At 43.2% G+C, this 21,103-nt stretch overlaps 1 protein-coding gene across 1 annotated transcript in view; it reads right to left on the reverse strand.

Moving 5' to 3' along the window:
- Positions 1-21,103, reverse strand: part of LOC140187657 (integrin alpha-E-like) — a 308,395-nt gene that overhangs the window by 85,643 nt on the left and 201,649 nt on the right. The window contains exon 28 of the mRNA XM_072243179.1: positions 5,550-5,629. Within this exon, the coding sequence (XP_072099280.1) occupies positions 5,550-5,629 (80 nt within the window). The remainder of the gene's footprint in view (positions 1-5,549; positions 5,630-21,103) is intronic.

Here is a 21,103-nt window from a genome sequence, read left to right on the forward strand (position 1 = left end):
CATACCCTTACTATCCATGTACCTATCCAAACTTCTCTTAAACATTGAAATCAAGCTCACATGCACCACTTGTGCTGGCAGCTCATTCCACACTCTCACGAACCTTTGAGTGAAGACATTTGTTCTCAGGTTCATTTTAAACTTCTCACCTTTCACCCTTAATCCATGACCTCTGGGTATATTCCCACTCAACCTCTGTGGAAAAAGCCTACTTGCATTAACTCCTTCTATACAGCTGGAAATTTTATATACCTTTGTCAAATCTTTCTTTAATCTTCTAACCTATTACTAACCCATTTAATCTTTCTTTATAACTCAGGTCCTCCAGACCCAGTAACATCGGTGTAATTTTTCTCTGTACTCTTTCAACCTTGTTTACATATTTCCTGTAGGTAGGTGAACAAAACTGCATACAATACTCCAAATTAGGCCTCACCCATGTCTTATACACTTCAACATAACATCCCATCTCCTGTACTCAACACATTGATTTAGAACATAGAATAGTACAGCACAGTACAGGCCCTTCAGCCCACAATGTTGTGCCGACCCTCAAACCCTGCCTCCCATATAAGCCCCCACCTTAGATTCCTCCATATACCTGTCTAGTAGTCTCTTAAACTTCACTAGTGTATCTGTCTCCACCACTGACTCAGGCAGTGCATTCCACGCACCAACCACTCTCTGAGTAAAAAACCTTCCTCTAATATCCCCCTTGAACTTCTCACCCCTTACCTTAAAGCCATGTCCTCTTGTATTGAGCAGTGGTGCCCTGGGGAAGAGGCGCTGGCTATCCACTCTATCTATTCCTCTTATTATCTTGTACACCTCTATCATGTCTCCTCTCATCCTCCTTCTCTCCAAAGAGTAAAGCCCTAGCTCCCTTAATCTCTGATCATTATGCATACTTTCTAAACCAGGCAGCATCCTGGTAAATCTCCTCTGTACCCTTTCCAATGCTTCCACATCCTTCCTATAGTGAGGTGACCAGAACTGGACACAATACTCCAAGTGTGGCCTAACCAGAGTTTTATGGAGCTCCATCACTACATCACGACTCTTAAACTCTATCCTTCGACTTATGAAAGCTAACACCCCATAAGCTTTCTTAACTACCCTATCCACCTGTGAGGCAACTTTCAGGGATCTGTGGACATGTACCCCGAGATCCCCCTGCTCCTCCACACTACCAAGTATCCTGCCATTTACTTTGTACTCTGCCTTGGAGTTTGTCCTTCCAAAGTGTACCACCTCACACTTCTCCGGGTTGAACTCCATCTGCCACTTCTCAGCCCACTTCTGCATCCTATCGATGTCTCTCTGCAATCTTTGACAATCCTCTACACTATCTACAACACCACCAACCTTTGTGTCATCTGCAAACTTGCCAACCCACCCTTCTACCCCCACATCCAGGTCGTTAATAAAAATCACGAAAAGTGGAGGTCCCAGAACAGATCCTTGTGGGACACCACTAGTCACAATCCTCCAATCTGAATGTACTCCCTCCACCACCACCCTCTGCCTTCTGCAGGCAAGCCAATTCTGAATCCACCTGGCCAAACTTCCCTGGATCCCATGCCTTCTAACTTTCTGAATAAGCCTACCGTGTGGAACCTTGTCAAATGCCTTACTAAAATCCATATAGATCACATCCACTGCACTACCCTCATCTACATGCCTGGTCACCTTCTCAAAGAACTCTATCAGGCTTGTTAGACACGATCTGCCCTTCACAAAGCCATGCTGACTATCCCTGATCAGACCATGATTCTCTAAATGTCTATAGATCCTATCTCTAAGAATCTTTTCCAACAGCTTTCCCACCACAGACGTAAGGCTCACTGGTCTATAATTACCCGGACTATCCCTACTACCTTTTTTGAACAAGCAGACAACATTCGCCTCCCTCCAATCCTCTGTTACCATTCCCGTGGACAACGAGGACATAAATATCCTGGCCAGAGGCTCAGCAATCTCTTCTCTCGCCTCGTGGAGCAGCGTGGGGAATATTCCGTCAGGTCCCGGGGACTTAACTGTCTTAATGAATTTTATCAACTCCAACACCTCCTCTCCCTTAATATCAACATGCTCCAAAACATCAACCTCACTCATATTGTCCTCACCATCATCAAGTTCCCTCTCATTGGTGAATACCGAAGAGAAGTATTCATTGAGGACCTCACTCACTTCCACAGCCTCCAGGCACATCTTCCCACCTTTATCTCTAATCGGTCCTACCTTCACTCCTGTCATCCTTTTTTTCTTCACATAATTCAAGAATGCCTTGGAGTTTTCCTTTACCCTACTCGCCAAGGCCTTCTCATGCCCCCTTCTTGCTCTTCTCAGGCCCTTCTTAAGCTCCTTTCTTGTTTCCCTATATTCCTCAATAGACCCATCCGATCCTTGCTTCCTAAACCTCATGTATGCTGCCTTCTTCCTCCTGACTAGATTTTCCACCTCACTTGTCACCCATGGTTCCTTCACCCTACCATTCTTTATCTTCCTCACCGGGACAAATTTATCCCTTACATCCCGCAAGAGATCTCTAAATATCGACCACATATCCATAGTACATTTCCCTGCAAAAACATCATCCCAATTCACACCCGCAAGTTCTAGCCTTATAGCCTCCTAATTTGTCTTTCCCCAATTAAAAATTTTCCTGTCCTCTCTGATTCTATCCTTTTCCATGATAATGCTAAAGGCCAGGGAGCGGTGGTCACTGTCCCCCAGATGCTCACCCACTGAGAGATCTGTGACCTGACCCAGTTCATTACCTAGTACTAGATCTAGTATGAAGTGCAATGTGCCAAAAGCTTTCTTTATAACCCTATCTACCTGTGACACCACTTTCAATGAATTCTGGATCTGTATTCCTAGATCCCTTTGTTCTACCACACTCCTCAGTGCCCTACCATTCACTGTATACGACCTACCCTGGTTGGTCCTTCCTAAGTGCAAAACCTCACACTTGTCTGCATTAAATTTCATCTGCAAATTTCAGCCCATTTTTCCAGCTGATGCATACTTCTCTGTGAGCCATCATCGCCTTCCCTTCTGTCCACTACACCTCCAATCTTGGCGTCATCCACAAATTTGCTGATCCAATTAAACACATAATCATCCAGATCATTGATATAGATAACAAACAACAAAGGACCTAGCACTGCTTCCCGTGACACACCACCAGTCACAGGCCTCGAGTCAGAAAGGAAACCCTCTACTACCACTCACTGACTCCTTGCACAAAGCCAATGTCAAATCCAAATTACTACCTCATCCTGAATGCCAAACAACTGAACCTTCTTGACCAGCCTCCCATGCGGGACCTTGTCAAATGCCTTACTAAAGTCCACAGCCTCCCATGTGGGACCTTATCAAATGCCTTACTAAAGCAGACAGCATCCATGCTTTGCCTTCATTCACTTACCTGGTAACTTCCTCAAGAACTCTGAGTTTGGTTAGACATGACCTACCATGTATGAAGCCATGCTGACTATCCTTAATCAGTCCATGTCTATCCAAATACTTATATATCCAGTTACTTAGAATACCTTCCAATAACTTTCCCACAACAAATGTCAGACTCACCAGCCTATAATTTATTGGTTTATGTTTAGAGCCTTTCTTAAACAGTGGACGATAATGGTTACTCTCCAATCCTCTGGTACCTCTCCTGTCACTAAGGATGTTTTAAATATCTCTGCTAAGGCCCTGGCAATTTCTGCACTTGTTTCCTGGGGAACTAAGGGAACACCTTGTCAAGCCCTGTGGATTTATCCACCATGATTTGCCTCAGGGTAGCAAACACCTCCTCCTCTGCAACCTGTACAGGGTCCATGAATTTGATGCCATTTTGCCTCACTTCTATAGACTTTGTGTCCATCTTCTGAGTAAATTCGCATGTAAAGAATTCATTTAAGATTCATTTAATTCATTTAAGAATTTACTTAAGATTCACTTAATTCATTTAAGATCTCAGAAACACAGACAAAATGCAGAAGGAACTCAGTGGGCCAGGCAGCATCTATGGAAAAAAACTTCAGTCAATGTTTCAAGCCAAGACCCTTCAACAGAACACATTTAAGATCTCCCCCATCTCTTTTAGCTCCACATATGAATTACCATTCTGACTTTCCAAAGGACCGGTTTTGTCCCTTGCAATCCTTTGGCTCTTAACATACCTGTAGAATCCCTTAGGATTCTCCTTCACCTTGTCTACTAGAGCCACTTCATGCCCTCTTTTAGCCTTCCTCATTTCTTTCTTACATGTTCTCTTGCATTTCTTATACTCCATAAGCACCTCATATATTTCTACTTGACAATATCTGCTGTACACCTTTTTCCTCTTAACCAGGGCCTCAATATCTCTTGAAATTCAAGGTTCCCTACACTTGTTATTTTTACCTTTTATTCTGACAAGTACATACAATCCTTGTAATCTCAAAATTTCATTTTTGAAGGCCTCTCACTTACCAAGTACACCTTTGCCAGAAAACAGATTGTCCCAATGCATACTTGCCAGAAAATTTCTGATAACATTAAAATTGGTCTCTCTCCAAATTAGCACCTCAACCTGTGAACCAGACCCATCCTTTTCCATATTTACTTTGAAACTAATGGCATTGTGATCACTGGATGCAAAGTGCTCCCCTATACGAACTTCTGTCACCTACCCTGTTTCATTCCTTAGTAGCAGATCCATTTACACACACTGTCTCATTGGGACTCCTTTGTACTGATGAAGGAAAACTTTCCTGACCACATTTGACAAACTCTATCCCATCTAGTCCTTTTACAGTAAGGGATTCCCAGTCAATATGTGGAAAGCTAAAATCACCTTCTATAACAACCTTCTGTTTCTTAAAACAGTCTGGAATCTCCTTACAAATTTGTTTCCTCTAAATCCATGGGACCGTTGGGTGGTCTCTAACATACCTTTCGTGGTCATACCTTTCGTATTTCTCAGTTCTATCCATAACGACTCACGTCAAGTTCTCCAGTCTATCCCATCGAAGCACTGACGTGACGTTTTCCCTGACTAGTAACACAATCTTTCTTCCTGCTCCATCATGTCTAAAACAATGGAACTCCAGAATATTGAGCTGCCAGTCCTGCCCCTCCTACAACCAGGACTCACTAATGGCTGCAATGTCATACTTCCAGGTGTAGATCCATGCCCTGACCATATCAACTTTTCCTACAATACTTCTTGAGTCGAAATACACTAGTTGCACCATGCTCAACCTTTTGATTCCTGACTTAATAGCCATCGTCACTTTAATAGTTATTGGTGATGTGACTCTTGACCTGGTATGAAATAGTAACTGAACTGCGCTAGGAGCAGGTATGAATAAGATTTGCCTTACTGAAGTGCAGATACCTCACACACTCACTAAGGTTAAAGTAAAGTAAATGTCAGGTGTACCTGGACTCTTGTTCCCTAAACCTGATTCAGAGTTGCCGTGGTGCTAAATAGTAAGATGTTTGAGATACTTTAACAGATTATTAAAGCTCAGTCAAATATTGTTTGATTCCTTCCTTACTTGCTGATGTTGATGCTGATGGCTGCAAATTCCTCCTTAAATGGAGCGGTTGCAAGATCCCAAGAAATAGTTAGCTCTGCCTATTGATTAAAACAAAAGGTATTAGAGTAAGAAAAATTGAGTTCTATAGAGGATCTAGATTAGAGGACTATGGTCATTCATTCATTATGTGCCGGGTCTTATGATGTGGGTGAGCCTTGATTGTCCTTGGCAAATTTTTTGCAGATGTGATTTGCCATTACCTTCTTCTGGGCAATGTGTTTGCAAGACATTTGACCCCAGCCAATATAGCTTAAGGGAAAGGAATCCTTAGGGGCCAGTGATCATAATCTGATAGAATTCACCCTGCAGTTTGAGAAGGAGAAACCCATTACTACCCATTGTCCCTCATTACTACCTTTTCAGCATCATTTTCCAGCAGTCTGATATCCCTTGCCACAGGTGGCTGTGTCATTGGGTATATTTAAGGCAGAGGATGATAGATTCTTGATTAGTCAGGGCATGAAGGGATACGGCGAGAGGGTAGGAGATTGGATCTGAGAGGGAAAATGGATCAGCCATGATGAAATGGCAGAGCAAACCTGATGGGCCAAATGGGTCTTATTGTCTTACTTATGGACTTTTGTAAAGCCTTTAATAAGGTTCTGCATGGAAGGCTGCCATGGAAACTTAAATTGCATGGAATCCAGGGAGAGCTGGTTAATTAGATACATATTTGACTTGGTGGTAGAAAGTAGAGAATGATGGAAGTTTGCTTTTCAGACTAGAGCTCCCCAAAGCTTAGTACCGGGCCCATTAAAATTTATAAAGGCATACAGTATAAAGATAAATATTAACTTTATTTTTACATGCACATCAACCCATACAGTGAAATGTATCATTTGCGTCAAATCAAATCAGAGAGGATATGTGGGTGCATCCACAGGTTTTGCAAAGCTTCCAACACCAACATAATATGCCCACAATCAAAGTGCCCTCCAATTTTTTTTTACAGCTGTGAACAGGAAACGTTTTACATAGGCTGAAAACTACATGGCACTTTAAATTTTTTTTTTGTAAAGTAAGTTGTGGTAATTTTTCCCTCTAAGTTGTGAGTGAGGAGTTGAGGTTTTGACGAGGCAAGGTGTAGGCCATAGGTCATTTTTTTTTCATTATTTATTCATTCTTTCTTTCTTTCTTATTGCATATTTAGAGCAGTGAGGATGCCAGGCAGGTTTTGCGTGGCCTATCAGCTGCGTCAAGCGAGATTTACCAAACAGTATTTCTCGCAGGTCGGTGGTGGTTATTTAAAAAGGGAGCTTTGAGAGCGTTTGTCCTTTTGACATGGCCTATCAGCTGCTATAACCAGAGCACCAATCATGAATTAGATAGCAGGGAAGGATCTAGCATAAAAGAGAGGCACTGCCTAGTGGAGCAGTCATCAAAGGAGCAGTCATCGATAGAGTGGTAGGGCTTTGGCTCATTCAGGCCAAAGTGAGGTAAATGGGAAAGTGGACTTTGTTTTTTCTTCTTTCCATTTTTATTTTAGAAGAATAAAGAGCATGTCTGTAGGGTTATTACTTTGCTCTAGGTGTCAAATGTGGGAACCCTGCGAATTTTCCAGTCTCCCAGATGGCCACAACTGCACCAGGTGCACCGAGATGCAGCTCCTGAGAGACTGTGTTAGGGATCTGGAGCTGGGGCTTGATGATCTACAGCTTCTTAGGGAAAGTGAGCAGGAGACAGATAAGAACTACGAGGCTGCAGGAGTTAGGTAAGTGGGTGACTGTCAGGGAAGGGAAGAGCTCAGATAGTAGAGACACCCCTGCGACCATCCCCCTCAGTAATCGTTATCTCGTTTTGGATGCGGTTGGGGGGCGTGGGAGGTGACCTGACAGAGGATGACCACTGCGATCAGGTCTCTGGCACTGAGCCTGGTTCTGTAGTGCAGAAGGGAGAGAAGAAGAAGAGGAATGCGGTAGTCATAGGAGATTCCATAGTGAGGGGAACAGACAGGTGGTTCTGTCAGCCTGAGAGAGATACCTGCATGGTGTGTTGCCTCCCAGGTGCCAGGGTACGGGATGTCTCGGATCGGGTGCAGAGTATTCTGAAGGGAGAGGGTGAACAGCCAGAAGTCTTGGTACACGTTGGTACCAATGACATAGGTAGAAAAAGGGAGGAGGTCCTGAAGAGAGAATTCAGGGAGTTGGGTAGGAAGCTGAAAAGCAGGACTACCAGGGTAGTGATCTTGGGATTGCTGCCTATGCTACATGCTAACGAGTGCAAGATTAGCATGATCAGGCATATTAATGTGTGGCTGAGAGACTGGTGTAGGGAGCAGGGCTTCGGGTTCCAGGATCATTGGGGCCTCTTCTGGGGGAGGTACGACCTGTACAAAAAGGACGGGTTACACCTGAACCCAAAGGGATCCAATATCCTAGCAGGCAGGTTTAGTACAGCTGTTCAGGAGGGTTTAAACTAATTCGGCAGGGAGATGGGAACCGGAGTGATAGGGCTGAGGAGGGGGGAAACATAAATAAATCAAAGATAGCATGCAACAGAGATGATAGAAAGGACAGGCAGGAGATGAGGCATAATCACAGCCAGTGGGATGAGTTACAGGGTAATAACGGTGTGGTGCTGTTAAAACAGAAAGCAACAAATACTGGACTGAAAGTGTTGTATTTGAATGCACACAGCATAAGAAATAAAATAGACAATCTTGAAATTCAGCTACAGACTGGCATGTATGATGTTGTGGCCATCTCTGAAACTTGGCTAAAGGATGGCTGCCATTGGGAGTTGAATGTTCAAGGATATATGGTGTATCGAAAAGATAGGTTAGTAGGTAGAGGGGTTGGTGTGGCCCTGTGTATAAGATATAATATTAAATCATTAGAAAGTGATGACATGGAATCAGAAGGTGTAGAGTCTCTATGGGTTGAGCTAAGAAATGGCAAGGGTAAAAGGACCCTAATGGTAGTTGTATACAGGCCTCCAAACAGCAGCCGGGATGTGGATTACAAATTACAGCACAAGATAGAAAAGGCATGTCAGAAAGACAATGTCACGATGATTGGTAGGGATTTTAACATGAAAGTGGATTGGGGAAACCAGGCTAATACTGGACCTCAACAGAGAATTTGTAGCATGTCTAAGGGGTGGCTTTTTAGAACAGCTTATTGAGCACACCAGGGGATCGGCTGTGCTGGATTGGGTGTTGTGCAATGATCCAGAAGTGATAAGAGAGTGTAAGGTTAAGGAACCCTTAGGGAACAGTGATCACAATATGATTGAGTTCACTTTGAAATTTGAGAAGGAGAAGCTAAATTCCAATGTGTCAGTATTTCAGTGGAATAAAGGAAATTACAATGGCATGAGAGGGGAACCGGCTAAGGTTGACTGGAAAGAGACACTAGTAGGACGGACAGCAGAGCAGCAATGGCTGGAGTTTCTGTGAAAAATGAGGGAAGTGCAAGACAGATATATTCCAAATATAAAGAAATTTTCAAATGGAAGAAGGACACTACCATGGCTGAGAAGTGAAGTCAGAGCCAAAGTAAAAGCAAAAGAGAGGGTATACAAGGAAGCCAAAGCTAGTGGGAAGATAGAGGATTGGGAAGCTTTTAAAAACTTGCAGAAGGAAACTAAGAAGGTCATTAGGAAGGAAAAGATGAATTACGAAAGGAAGCTGGTGACTAATATCAAAGAAGATACTAAAAGCTTTATTAAGTATATAAAGGGTAAAAGAGAGTTGAGGGTAGATATAGGACCAATAGAAAATGACACTGGAGATATTGTAATGAGAGATGCAGAGATGGCAGAGGAACTGATTGCATATTTTGCATCAGTCTTCACAGTGGAAGACATCTGCAGTATACCAGACATTCAAGGGTGTTGGGGAAGTGAAGTATTTGCAGTGAAAATTATGACTGAGAAGGTGCTGAGGAAGTTTAATGGTCTGAGGGTGGATAAATCTCCTGGACCTGATGGAATGCACCCTTGGGTTCTGAAAGAAAGAGCTGGAGAGGTCGTGCAGGCATTAACAATGATCTTTCAAGAGTCAATAGATTCTGGTACCAGATGACAGGAAAATTGCAAATGTTATTCTGCTATTTAAGAAGGGTGGGAGGCAGCAGAAAGGAAATTGTAGATCTGTTAGCCTGACATCAGTGGTTGGGAAGTTGTTGGAATCGATTGTTAGGGATGAGATTACAGAATACCTGGAGGCACTTAACAAGATAAACCAAAGCCAGCATGGTTTCCTGAAAGGAAAATTCCGCCTGACGAACCTACTGCCATTTTTTGAGGAAATTACAAGCAGGGTAGACAAAGGAGATGCAGTGGATGTGGTGTACTTTGATTTTCAGAAGGCCTTTGACAAGGTGCCACACATGAGGCTGCCCAGCAAGATAAGAGCCCATGGAATTACAGGAGAGTTACTAACATGGATGGAGCATTGCCTGATTGCTCCATATAAAGAGATCCTATTCTGGCTGGCTGCTGGTTACCAGTGGAATTCCACAGCGGACGGTGTTGGGACCGCTGCTTTTTACAATGTATGTCAATGATTTGGACTAATGGATTTGTGGCTAAAATTGCCAATGATACAAAGATAGTTGGAGCAGCGGGTAGTGTTGAGGAAACAGAGAGCCTGCAGAGAGATTTAGATAGTTTATGGGAATAGGCAAAGAAGTGGCAAATGAAATATAATGTTGGAAAGTGTATAGTCATGCACATTGGTGGAAGAAATAAATGGGCAGACTATTATTTAGATGGGGAGAGATTTCAAAATGCAGAGATGCAAAGAGACTTGGGAGTCCTTGTGCAGGATACCCTAAAGATTAACCTCCAGGTTGAGTCAGTGGTGGAGAAGATGAATGCAATGTTGGCATTCATTTCTAGAGATATAGAAGAGCAGGGATGTGATGTTGAGGCTCTAAGGCACTCGTGAGACCACACTTGGAGTTTTGTGTGCAGTTTTGGGCTCCTTATATTAAAAAGGATATACTGACATTGGAGAGGGTTCAGAGAAGATTCAAGAGAATGATTCCAGCAAAGAAAGGTTCACCGTATGAGGAACGTCTGGCAGCTCTTGGGCTGTATTCCCTGGAGTTCAGGAGAATGAGGGGGGATCTCATAGAAACATTCCGAATGTTAAAAGGCCTGAACAGATTAGATACGGCAAAGTTATTTCCCATGGTAGAGGAGTCCAGGATAAGACAGCACAACTTCAGGATAGATGGACGTCCATTTAGAACAGAGATGCGGAGAAATTACTTTAGTCAGAGGGTGGTAAATCTGTGGAATTTGTTGCTACGAGTGGCTGTGGAGGCCAAGTCATTGGGTGCATTTAAGGCAGAGATAGATAGGCTCTTGATTAGCCAGGGCACCAAAGGGTATGGGGAGAAAGCAGTGGAGTGGGGATGACTGGAAGAATTGGATCAGCCCATGATTGAATGGCGAAGCAGACCCCTTCTGCTCTGATATCTTATGGTCTTACAGTAGAATGTTCCTCTTGTGGGATGTAGGAAGGCAGGGAGACCCCCAATGTCCCTGATGACTACACCTGCAAAAAGTGCTTCCAGTTGCAGTTTTTAACAGACTGATCAGGAAGCTATCAACTTCCATCTTAAATATACGCATGGACTTGGCCTCCACTGCAGTCTATGGCAGAACATTCCACAGAGTTACTACTCTTTGGCTAAAAAAAATTTCTCCTTACCTCTGTTCCAAAGGGTTGCCAAGCAATTTTGAAGCTGTATCCTCTAGTTTTGGATATGTCCACTATAGGAAATATCCTCTCCACATCCAAAGGAAAAAGTGCCAGGCAAACTGAAAGCACTAAGTCAACTGGACCATGATGGGTACAACAAGGACGGGTTGCACTTGAACCCAAGGGGATCCAATATCCTGGCAAAGAGGTTTGTTAATGCTATTGGGGAGAGTTTAAACTAGAATTGCCGGGGGTGGGAACCGAACTGGGGAGTCGGGAGAAGGGGCAGTTGGCTCAGAAATAGAGAAATCTTATAGACAGTGCAAGAGGGAGGATAGGCAAGTGATAGAGAAGTGATACGCTCAGACTGATGGTTTGAGATGTGTATATTTTAATGCAACAAAGCAGATAAGCTTAGAGCGTGGAGCTCTGATGTTATGCCCATTACAGATGGCTCAGGGGCAGGAATGGCTACTTAGAGTGCCAGGCTTTAGATGTTTCAGAAAGGACAGGGAGGGAGGAGAAAGAGGTGAGGGTTTGGCACTGCTGATCAGAGATAGTGTCATGGCTGCAGAAAAGGAGGAAGTCATGGAAGGCTTGTCTACTGCGTCTCTGTGGGTGGAAGTTAGGAATGGGGTTAATAACTCTACTGGGTGTTTTTTATGGACCACCCAATAGTAAAAAGGACATCGAGGAGCAAACAGGGAGACAAATTCTGGAAAGGTGTAATAATGATAGGGTTGTCGTGGTGGGAGATTTTAATTTCCTAAATATTGATTGGCTTCTCCCTAGAGCAAGGGGTTTAGATGGGGTGGAGTTTGTTAAATATGTTCAGGAAGGTTTCTTGACACAATATGAAGCTATGCCTACAAGAGGAAAGGCTGTACTTGGTCTGGTATTGGGAAATGAACCTGGTCAGGTGTCAGATCTCTCAGTGGGAGAGCATTTTGGAGATAGTGATCACAATTCTATCTCTTTTCCCAGAGCATTGGAGAGGGATAGGAACAGACAAGTTAGGAAAGCGTTAAATTGGAGTAATGGGAAATATAAGGCAATCAGCAGGAACTTGGAAGCATAAATTGGGAACAGATGTTCTCAGGGAAATTTACGGAAGAAATGTAGCAAATGTTCAGGGGATATTTGCGTGGAGTTTTGCATAGGTACATTCCAATGAGACAGGGAAAGAATGGTAGGGTACAGAAACTATGGTGTACAAAGGCTGTTGTAAATCTAGTCAAGAAGAAAAGAAGAGGTTACAAAAGGTTCAAAAAAATAGGTAATGATAGAGATCTAGAAGATTATAAGGCTAACAGGAAGGAGCTTAAGAATTAAATTAGAAGAGCCAGAAAGGGCCATGAGAAGGCCTTGGCGGACAGGATTAAGGAAAACTGCAAGGCATTCTACAAGGATGGGAAGAGCACGAGGATAAGACGTGAAAGAATAGGACCAATCAAGTGTGACAGTGGAAAAGTGTTTATGAAACCAGAGGATATAGCGGAGGCACTTAATAAATACTTTGCTTCAGTATTCACTACGGAAAAGGACCTTGGCAATTGTAGAGATGACTTACAGCAGACTGAAAAGCTTGAGCATATAAATATTAAGTAAGAGGATGTGCTGGAGCTTTTGGAAAGCATCAAGTTGGATAAGTCTCTGGGACCGGACAAAATGTACCTCAGGCTACTGTGGGAGGCAAAGGAGGAGATTGCTGAGCCTCTGGTGATGATCTTTGCATCATCAATGGGGATGGGAGAAGTTCCAGAGGATTGGAGGGTTGCGGATGTTGTTCCCTTATTCAAGAAAGGGAGTATGGATAGCCCAGGAAATTATAATTTTAGATTGCGGTGAGGCCAAGTCTCTGGATATATTTAAAGCAGAAGTTGATAGTTTCCTGGTTGGTCAGAGCATCAAAGGATATGGGGGGAAGGCAGGTGTATGGGGTTGAGTGGGATCTGGGATCAGCCATGATGGAATGGCAGAGCAGAATCAATGGGCTGAATGGCCTTATTCTGCTTCTATGTCTTATGGTCTGATATCTCAGATCGAGTCTACAGCATTCTTAAGTGGGAGGGTAAGCAGCCAGATGTCCTGGTCCACATCAATACAAATGATAAGATTAAGAGGGGTGACAAGGTTCTGCAAAGTAAGTTCAGGGACTTAGAAACTAAGTTAAAGAACTGGACCTTCAGGGTTGTGATCTCAGGATTATTACCAGAGTCACGTGTTAGTGAGGTTAGAAAGAGGAAGATCATACAGTTTAACATGTGGCTAAGGGGATGGTGCAGGAGGGAGGGCTTCGGATTTTTGGACCATTGGGCTCTCTTCCAGGGAAGGTAGGACATGTACAGAAGGGACAGTTTACACCTGAACTGAAGGGGGAGACTAATATTCTAGCGGGAAGGTTTGTCAGTGCTACATGGGGATGATTAAATGTGAGTTACATGGAGATGGGAACCTGAGCATCAGAACAGATAGTGGAGTGGTTGTGGAGAAAGGTGTTGTTAAGCCTTCATACAAAGTCAGGAATTGGAGAAAGGTCGAGCATCGTGGGACTAATGTTCTGAGCTGCATATATTTGGATGCAAGGAGCATTGTAGGTAAGATGGATTAATTTAAAGAATGGATCAGCACATGGGATTATAACGTTCTAGCTATTAGAGAGACTTGGTTGCAGGACGGGCAGGACAGGCAGCTCAGGGTTCTGGGGTTCTGTTATTTTAGATGAGATAGCGCAGGAAGAGTTAAAAGGGGAGGGGTGGCATTACTAGTGAGGGAAAATGTCACAGCAGTGCTCAGTCAGGACAGAATGGAGAGCTCATCTGCTGAGGCTTTATGGGTAGAAATGAGAAATAAGAAAGGTATGACCATACTAATGGGATTATATTATTGACCACCCAACAGTCCGTAGGATTTAGGAGAAAAAACTTGTGGAGAAATTGCAGTCTGTTGCAAAAAACGTAAGGTTGTGATAGTAGCTGTTTTTAACTTTCTACACATTGACTGGGACTACAGTGCTGTAAAAGGGCTGGATAGGAAAGAGTCTATGAATTGTGTTCAGGAAAGTTTCCTTAATCAGTGTGTAGAAGTCCCAATGAGAGAGAGAGAGTGCTATACAGTACTGCATCTCCTATTCGGGAAGGAGACAGACAGGTGACAGGAGTTATTGTAGAGGAACACTTTATATCTACTGATCATAATGCCATTAGATTCAAGGTAATTATGGAAAAGGATCGGTCTGTTCCTCAGGTTGAGATTCAAAATTGGAGAAAGGCCATTTTGATGGTATCAGAAAGAAAGTCAAGTGTGGATTGAGCGGGTTATTTTGTGGCAAAGATACACTTGGTGACTGGGATACTTTCAAAAGTGAAATTTTGAGAGAACAGAGGTTGTATGTTTCTGTCGCAATAAAAGGTAAGGATAAGAGGTTTAGGAAACCTTGGTTTTTGAGAGATATTTAGGCCCTGGTTAAGAAAAAGGAGGTGCATAATAGGTATAAGCAGGCTGAATCAAATGAGGTACTTGAAGAATACAAGAAATGCAAGAGAACACCAGAGAGAAATCTGGAGAGCTAAAGGGAGGCATGAAGCTGCCTTAACAGACAAGATGAAAGAGAATCCTGAGGGATTCTACAGATATGTTGAGAGCAAATGGATTGCAAGGGACAAAATTGGTTCTCCGGAAAAATCAGAATGGTAATCTATGCATGGAGCCAAAAAGGATGGGGGAGACCTTAAATGGATTCTTTGCATCTGTATATAGTTGGGAGATTGACGCAGAGTCTACAGGTGTGAGACAATGTAGTAGCGAGGACATGAACCCTATACTGATTATAGGTGAAGAAGTGTTTGCAGTTCTGAGGCAAATTAGGGTGGATAAATCCCCAGGACTTAACAATGTGTTCCCTCAGACTCTGTGACAGGCTAGTGCATAAATTGTAGGGGACCCCAGCAGACATTTTTAGAACATCCTTAGCCACAGGTGAGGAGCCGGAGGCTGGAGGATAGCTAATGTTGTTCCATTGTTGAAGAAAGACTCTAAAAATAAGCCAGGGAATTTTGGCCAGTGAGTCTGACATCAGTAGAGGGAAAATTATTGGGAGGTGTTCTAAGGGATGGGATATATAAATATTTGGGTAGACATGTACGGATTAGGGATAGTCAACATGGCTTTGTGCATAGTAATTTGTGTCTAACCAATCTTAGTTTTTTGAGGAAGTTACCAGGAAACTTGATGAAGGCAAGGCAGTGGATGTTGTCTACATAGAATTTAGCAAGGCCTTTGACAAGGTCCTGCTTGGGAGATTAGCCAAGGAGATTCAGTCACTTGGCATTCAAGTTGAGGTAGTAAATTAGAAAAGACATTGGTTCACATGAGTAGCCAAAGAGTACATGGTTACTACTTTGACTAAGGGCCTGTAACTAGGGGGTGTGCCATGGGGATTGATGCTGAGACTGTCATTGCTTATCATCTACTGTATATCAATGATCTGGATGATCATGTGGTAAAATGGATCAGCAAATTTGAATGACACAAAGTTTGGCGGTATAGTAGACAGCGAAAGAAGACTAACTAAGCTTGCAGCAGGAACTGGACCAATGGGAAAAATGGGCTGAATAATGGCAGATGGAATTTCATGCAGACAAGTGTTAGGTGTTGAACTTTGGTAGGATCAAACAGAGTCCCAAAAGTTACTTTTTCAAGGTAATTTCCTCAAAAAAAAACCCTGTGAGAATGGTCAGGCATGTCCTACCACGCACAATGCTATGCTAACTATCCCTAATCAGTCCCTGCCTATCAAAATACTCATATATCCAGTTCCTTAGAATAACTTTCTAATAACTTTCCCACCACTGATGTCAGGCTCACAAGTCTATAATTCCCTGTCTTTTTCTTAGAGACTTTCTTAGAAGGTGGAACAACATTAGCTATCTTCCAATCTTCCAGTACCTCACCTGATTTAAATTTCTCTGTTAGGGCCCCTGCAGTTTCTGTGCTGACTCCCACAGGGCCCAAGGCAGCATGTTGAAGAGTCTGAGGGAACACCTTGCCAGACTCTTGCAATCCTTTTCCTCTTAACAGATCTGTAAAAGTAGTTGGATTCTTCTTCTTCATCTTGTTTGCTAGAGCAACCTCATACCTTCTTTTAGCCCTTTCTTAAGTGTCTGCTTGCATTTCTTATGCTCCTCAGGTACCTCATTTGTTCCTACATGCCTATACCTGCTAGGCACCTCTTGTTTTTCTGTCTTAACCAGTGCCTCAATTTCTCCAAAAAACTAAGGTTCCCTAAACCTGTTATCCTTGCCTTTTATTCTGATAGGCATGTACAGTGTTTGTACTCTCAAAATTTCACTTTTGAAGGCCTCCTGTTTACCAAGTACACCTTTGCCAGAAAACAGTCTGTCCCAATCCACACTTGAGAGATCTTTCCTGATACAATCAAAATTTAGAATCTCAACCCAAGGACCAGACCTATCTTCTGCCATAATTACCTTGAAATTAATGGCATTATGATCACTTAATACAAAGTGTTCCCCTCAACAAACTTCTATCACCTGTCCTGTCTCGTTCCCTAATAGCAGATCAAGTACTGCACACTCTCTCATTGGGACTTCTATGTGCTGATTAAGGAAACTTTCCTGAACACATTTGACAAACTCTATCCCTCTAGTCTTTTTACAATATAGGATTTCCAGTCATATGTTGAAAGTTAAGATCACCTACTATAACAACTTCCTGTTTCTCGCAATAGTCTGTGATCTCTCTACAAATTTATTCCTCTAAATCCCTTGGACTTTTGGAGGGTCCATAATATAGCTTCATTAACATGGTCATACATTTCTTATTCCTCAGTTCCCTGATAAAACATCATTAGACAAGTTCTCCAGTGTATCCTGACCGAGAACTGATATGACATTTTCCCTGACTAGTAACACCATCCCTCCCCCTTTAATCTTGCCCGCTCTATCACATCTAAAACAATGGAACTCCAAAATATTTAGCTGCCAGTCCGGCCCCTCTTGCAACCAAATTTCTCACTATAAAATAAATAATAAAGGCATCTGTTAGTCTTGCGAGACCATGGATCTGTGACTGGAAAGTCTTCACTCTCCAGGGCGCAGGCCTGGGCAAGGTTGTATGGAAGACCAGTAGTTGCTCTCCATGACACTAATGTTGTCCAAGGGAAGGGCATTAGGACCCATACAGCTTGGCACCAGTGTCGTTGCAGAGCAATGTGTGATTAAGTGCCTTGCTCAAGGACACAACACGTTCCCTCGGCTGGGGCTCAAACTCACGACCTTCAGGTAGCTAGTCCAATGCCTTAACCACTTGGCCACGTGCCCACACACAAATTTTCTCACTAATGGCTCCAATATCATAATTCTATGTGTTGATCCACAGCCGAAGTTTATCTGCCTTTCCAACAATACTTCTTACATTGAAATGTATGCAACTCAGAACATTAGTCCCACTATGCTCAACATTTTGATTCCTAGCTTTGTCTAAGGTCTTAACAACATCTGCCTCAACATCTCTTTTTCTTCTCCAGTCCTGATGAAGGATCTGGACCCGGAACATAAACTATATTTTTTTCCATAGACGCTGCTTGGCCTGCTGAGTTCCTCCAGCATTTTGTGTGTGTTGCATGGATTTTCAACACCTGGAGATTTTCTCTTGATTGCCTCAACAATCTCTCCACTATCTGTTTTGGCACTCAGGTTCTCAACCCCTTGCAACTCCAGTTTAAACTCTCCCGTGCAGTACAAGCAAACATTCCTGTCAGGACATTAGTCCCCCTCCACTTCAGATGCAAACCGTCTCTTCTGTACAACTCCCACCATCCCTGGAAGAGAGCACAAGGATAGAAAAATCTGAAGCCCTCCCTCCTACTCCAATTCTTTAATAAAACATAGAATAGTACAGCACAGTACAGGCCCTACAGCCAACCATGTTGTGCTGACCCTCAAACCCTGCCTCCCATATAAGCCCCCACCTTAAATTCCTCCATATACCTGTCCAGTAGTCTCTTAAACTTCACGAGTGTATCTGCCTCCACCACTGACTCAGGCAGTGCATTCCACGCACCAACCACTCTCTGAGTAAAAAACCTTCCTCTAATATCCCCCTTGAACTTCTCACCCCTTACCTTAAAGCCACGTCCTCTTGTATTGAGCAGTGGTGCCCTTGGGGAAGAGGCGCTGGCTATCCACTCTATCTATTCCTCTTATTATCTTGTACACCTCTATCATGTCTCCTCTCATCCTCCTTCTCTCCAAAGAGTAAAGCCCTAGCTCCCTTAATCTCTGATCATAATGCATACTATCTAAACCAGGCAACATCCTGGTAAAACTGTATCACCTTCCTATTTCTGGCAATCTTTGTCACAATGCCATCAATTCCATTATCTAAATTATTATTGAACAATGTGAAAAGTAGCACTCCCAATACTGACCTCTGAAGTCACCACTAGTCACTGGCAGCCAACAAAAAAGGCCCCCTTCAGCCATTTCTCTATACATGCCAGTATCTTTCCTGTAACGCCGTAGGATTTTATCTTGTTAAGCAGCCTCATGTGTTGCACCTTATAAAAATGCCTTCTGAAAATCCAAGTAAATGATATCCACTGCCTCTCCCTTGTCCACCCTGCTGGTTACTTCCTCAAAGAATTCCAACAGATTTGTCAGGCAAGATTTCCATTCACAGAAACCATGCTGACTTTGACTCATTAGTCTCCAAGTACCCTGAAACCTCATCCTTAATAATGGACTCCAACACTTTCCTAACCACTGAGGTTAGGCTAATTGGTCTATAATTTTCTCTCTTTTGTCTTCCTCCCTTAAAGATTGGAATGACATTTGCAATTTTTCAAACCACCAGGACCACGCCGGAATCAAGTGATTCTTGAAAGATCATGACCAATGCATTCATTATTTTTTCAGCAACCTCTCTCAGTCCATCTGGTCCAGCTGACTTATCCACCTTAATACCTTTCAGTTTGGCTAGCACTTTTCCTTTGTAATAGCAACGGCACTCACTACTGCTCTCTGACGCTCATGGACCTCTGGCACATTGCTAGCATCATTCACAGTGAAGACTGATCCAAAGTACTCATTGAATTCATCTGCCATTTCATTGTCCCCCATTACTACCTCACCAGCATCATTTTCCAGTGGTCCAGTTTCAACTTTCACCTCTCTTTACTCTTTATATAACTGAGAAAACTTTTAGTATCCTGATTTATATTATGGGCTAGCTTGCCCTCATATTTCATCTTTTTGCTTCTTATAGCTTTTTTAGTTGCCTTTTTTTGGATTTTAAAAGCTTCCCAATCATCCAACTTCCCACTCACTTTTGCTACCTTAAATGCCCTTTCCTTAACTTCCCTTGTCAACCACGGTTGCCTACCTCTGCCATTTGAGAACAACTTCTTCTGTAGGATATATCTATCATGTGCCTTGTGAACTATTCCCAGAAACTTCAGCCACCTCTGCTCTGCCATCATCCCCGCCAGTAACCTCCTCCAATCTACCTGGGCAAGCTCCTCTGTCATGCCTCTGTAATTCCCTTTATTCTACTGTGATACTGATATATTCTCCCAGCATTGTGGGACGAAGGGCCTGTATTGTGCTGTAGGTTTTCTATGTTCTATGTTCTACCTGGCGCATGGCCAAGTGGTTAAGGCGTCAGTCTAGTGATCTGAAGGTCGCTAGTTTGAGCCTCAGCTGAGGCAGCGTGTTGTGTCCTTGAGCAAGGCCCTTAACCACACATTGCTCTGTGACGACACTGGTGCCAAGCTGTATGGGTCCTAGTGCCCTTCCCTTGGACAACATCGGTGACGTGGAGAGGGGAGACTTGCAGCATTGGGCAACTGCCGGTCTTCCATACAACCTTGCCCAGGCCTACACCCTGGAAACCTTCCAAGGTGCAAATCCATGGTCTCACGAGACTAACAGATGCCTATAAATTTTCTACCTGGGCAAGCTCCTCTCTCTTGCCTCTGTAATTTCCTTTATTCCATTATTAATACTGATATATTCTCCCTCTCAAATTGCAGTATGAATTCAAACATATTATGATCACAGTCTCCAAAGGGTTCCTTTACATTAAACTCCCTAATAAAATCTAGATTATTACACAACACGCAATCTAAGAAAGCCTTTCCCTTAGTAGGCTCGAGCATAAGCTGCTCTAAAACGTCACCTCATAGCCATTCAACAAACTTCTTCTCTTGCAATCTGACACTAAACTGATTTTATCAATCGCCTTGTATTTTGAAATCCCCTTTTACAATTGTGACTCAGTGATGCCCACAACGTCATACCAACCAATCTCTAATTGTGGCACATGTTCGTCCACTTTATTCTGCCACCTCATTCTATTCCTATCCTCACTGTCACGTAGCACAAGTAGCAATCCCGAGATTACTACCCTTCAGGTCCTGCTTCTCACCTTCCTTCCTAACTCCCTATGTTCTGTTTTCAGATCTCCTTCCTTTTTTTTTACCTGTGTCACTTGTACCAGTATGTACCACGACTTCTGGCTGCTTAATCACTTTTCAAGCTATTGTGGATGCATTCAGAAACATTGCAGACCCTGCCACCTGGGAGGCAAACCACAGAACCTCCTACCTAACCCCTAACTATAGAGTCCCCTTTTAATGCTGCCACCCTCTTCAGTTCCCTATCTTTCAGAGCCACAGGGCCAGACTCAGTTGCAGAGACATGGCTGCTGTTGCTTCCCCCAGGTAGGTTGTTTCCCTCCACTCCCCCAACAGTACACAAAAAGGAGTATTTCTTGTTGAGGAGGACAGCCACAGGGGTGCTCACCACTATCTGACATCCTCCCTTCCCTCTCCTGCCAG

This window comes from Mobula birostris, chromosome 25, assembly GCF_030028105.1.
Source record: "Mobula birostris isolate sMobBir1 chromosome 25, sMobBir1.hap1, whole genome shotgun sequence".
Classification (NCBI taxonomy): Eukaryota; Metazoa; Chordata; class Chondrichthyes; order Myliobatiformes; family Myliobatidae; genus Mobula; species Mobula birostris.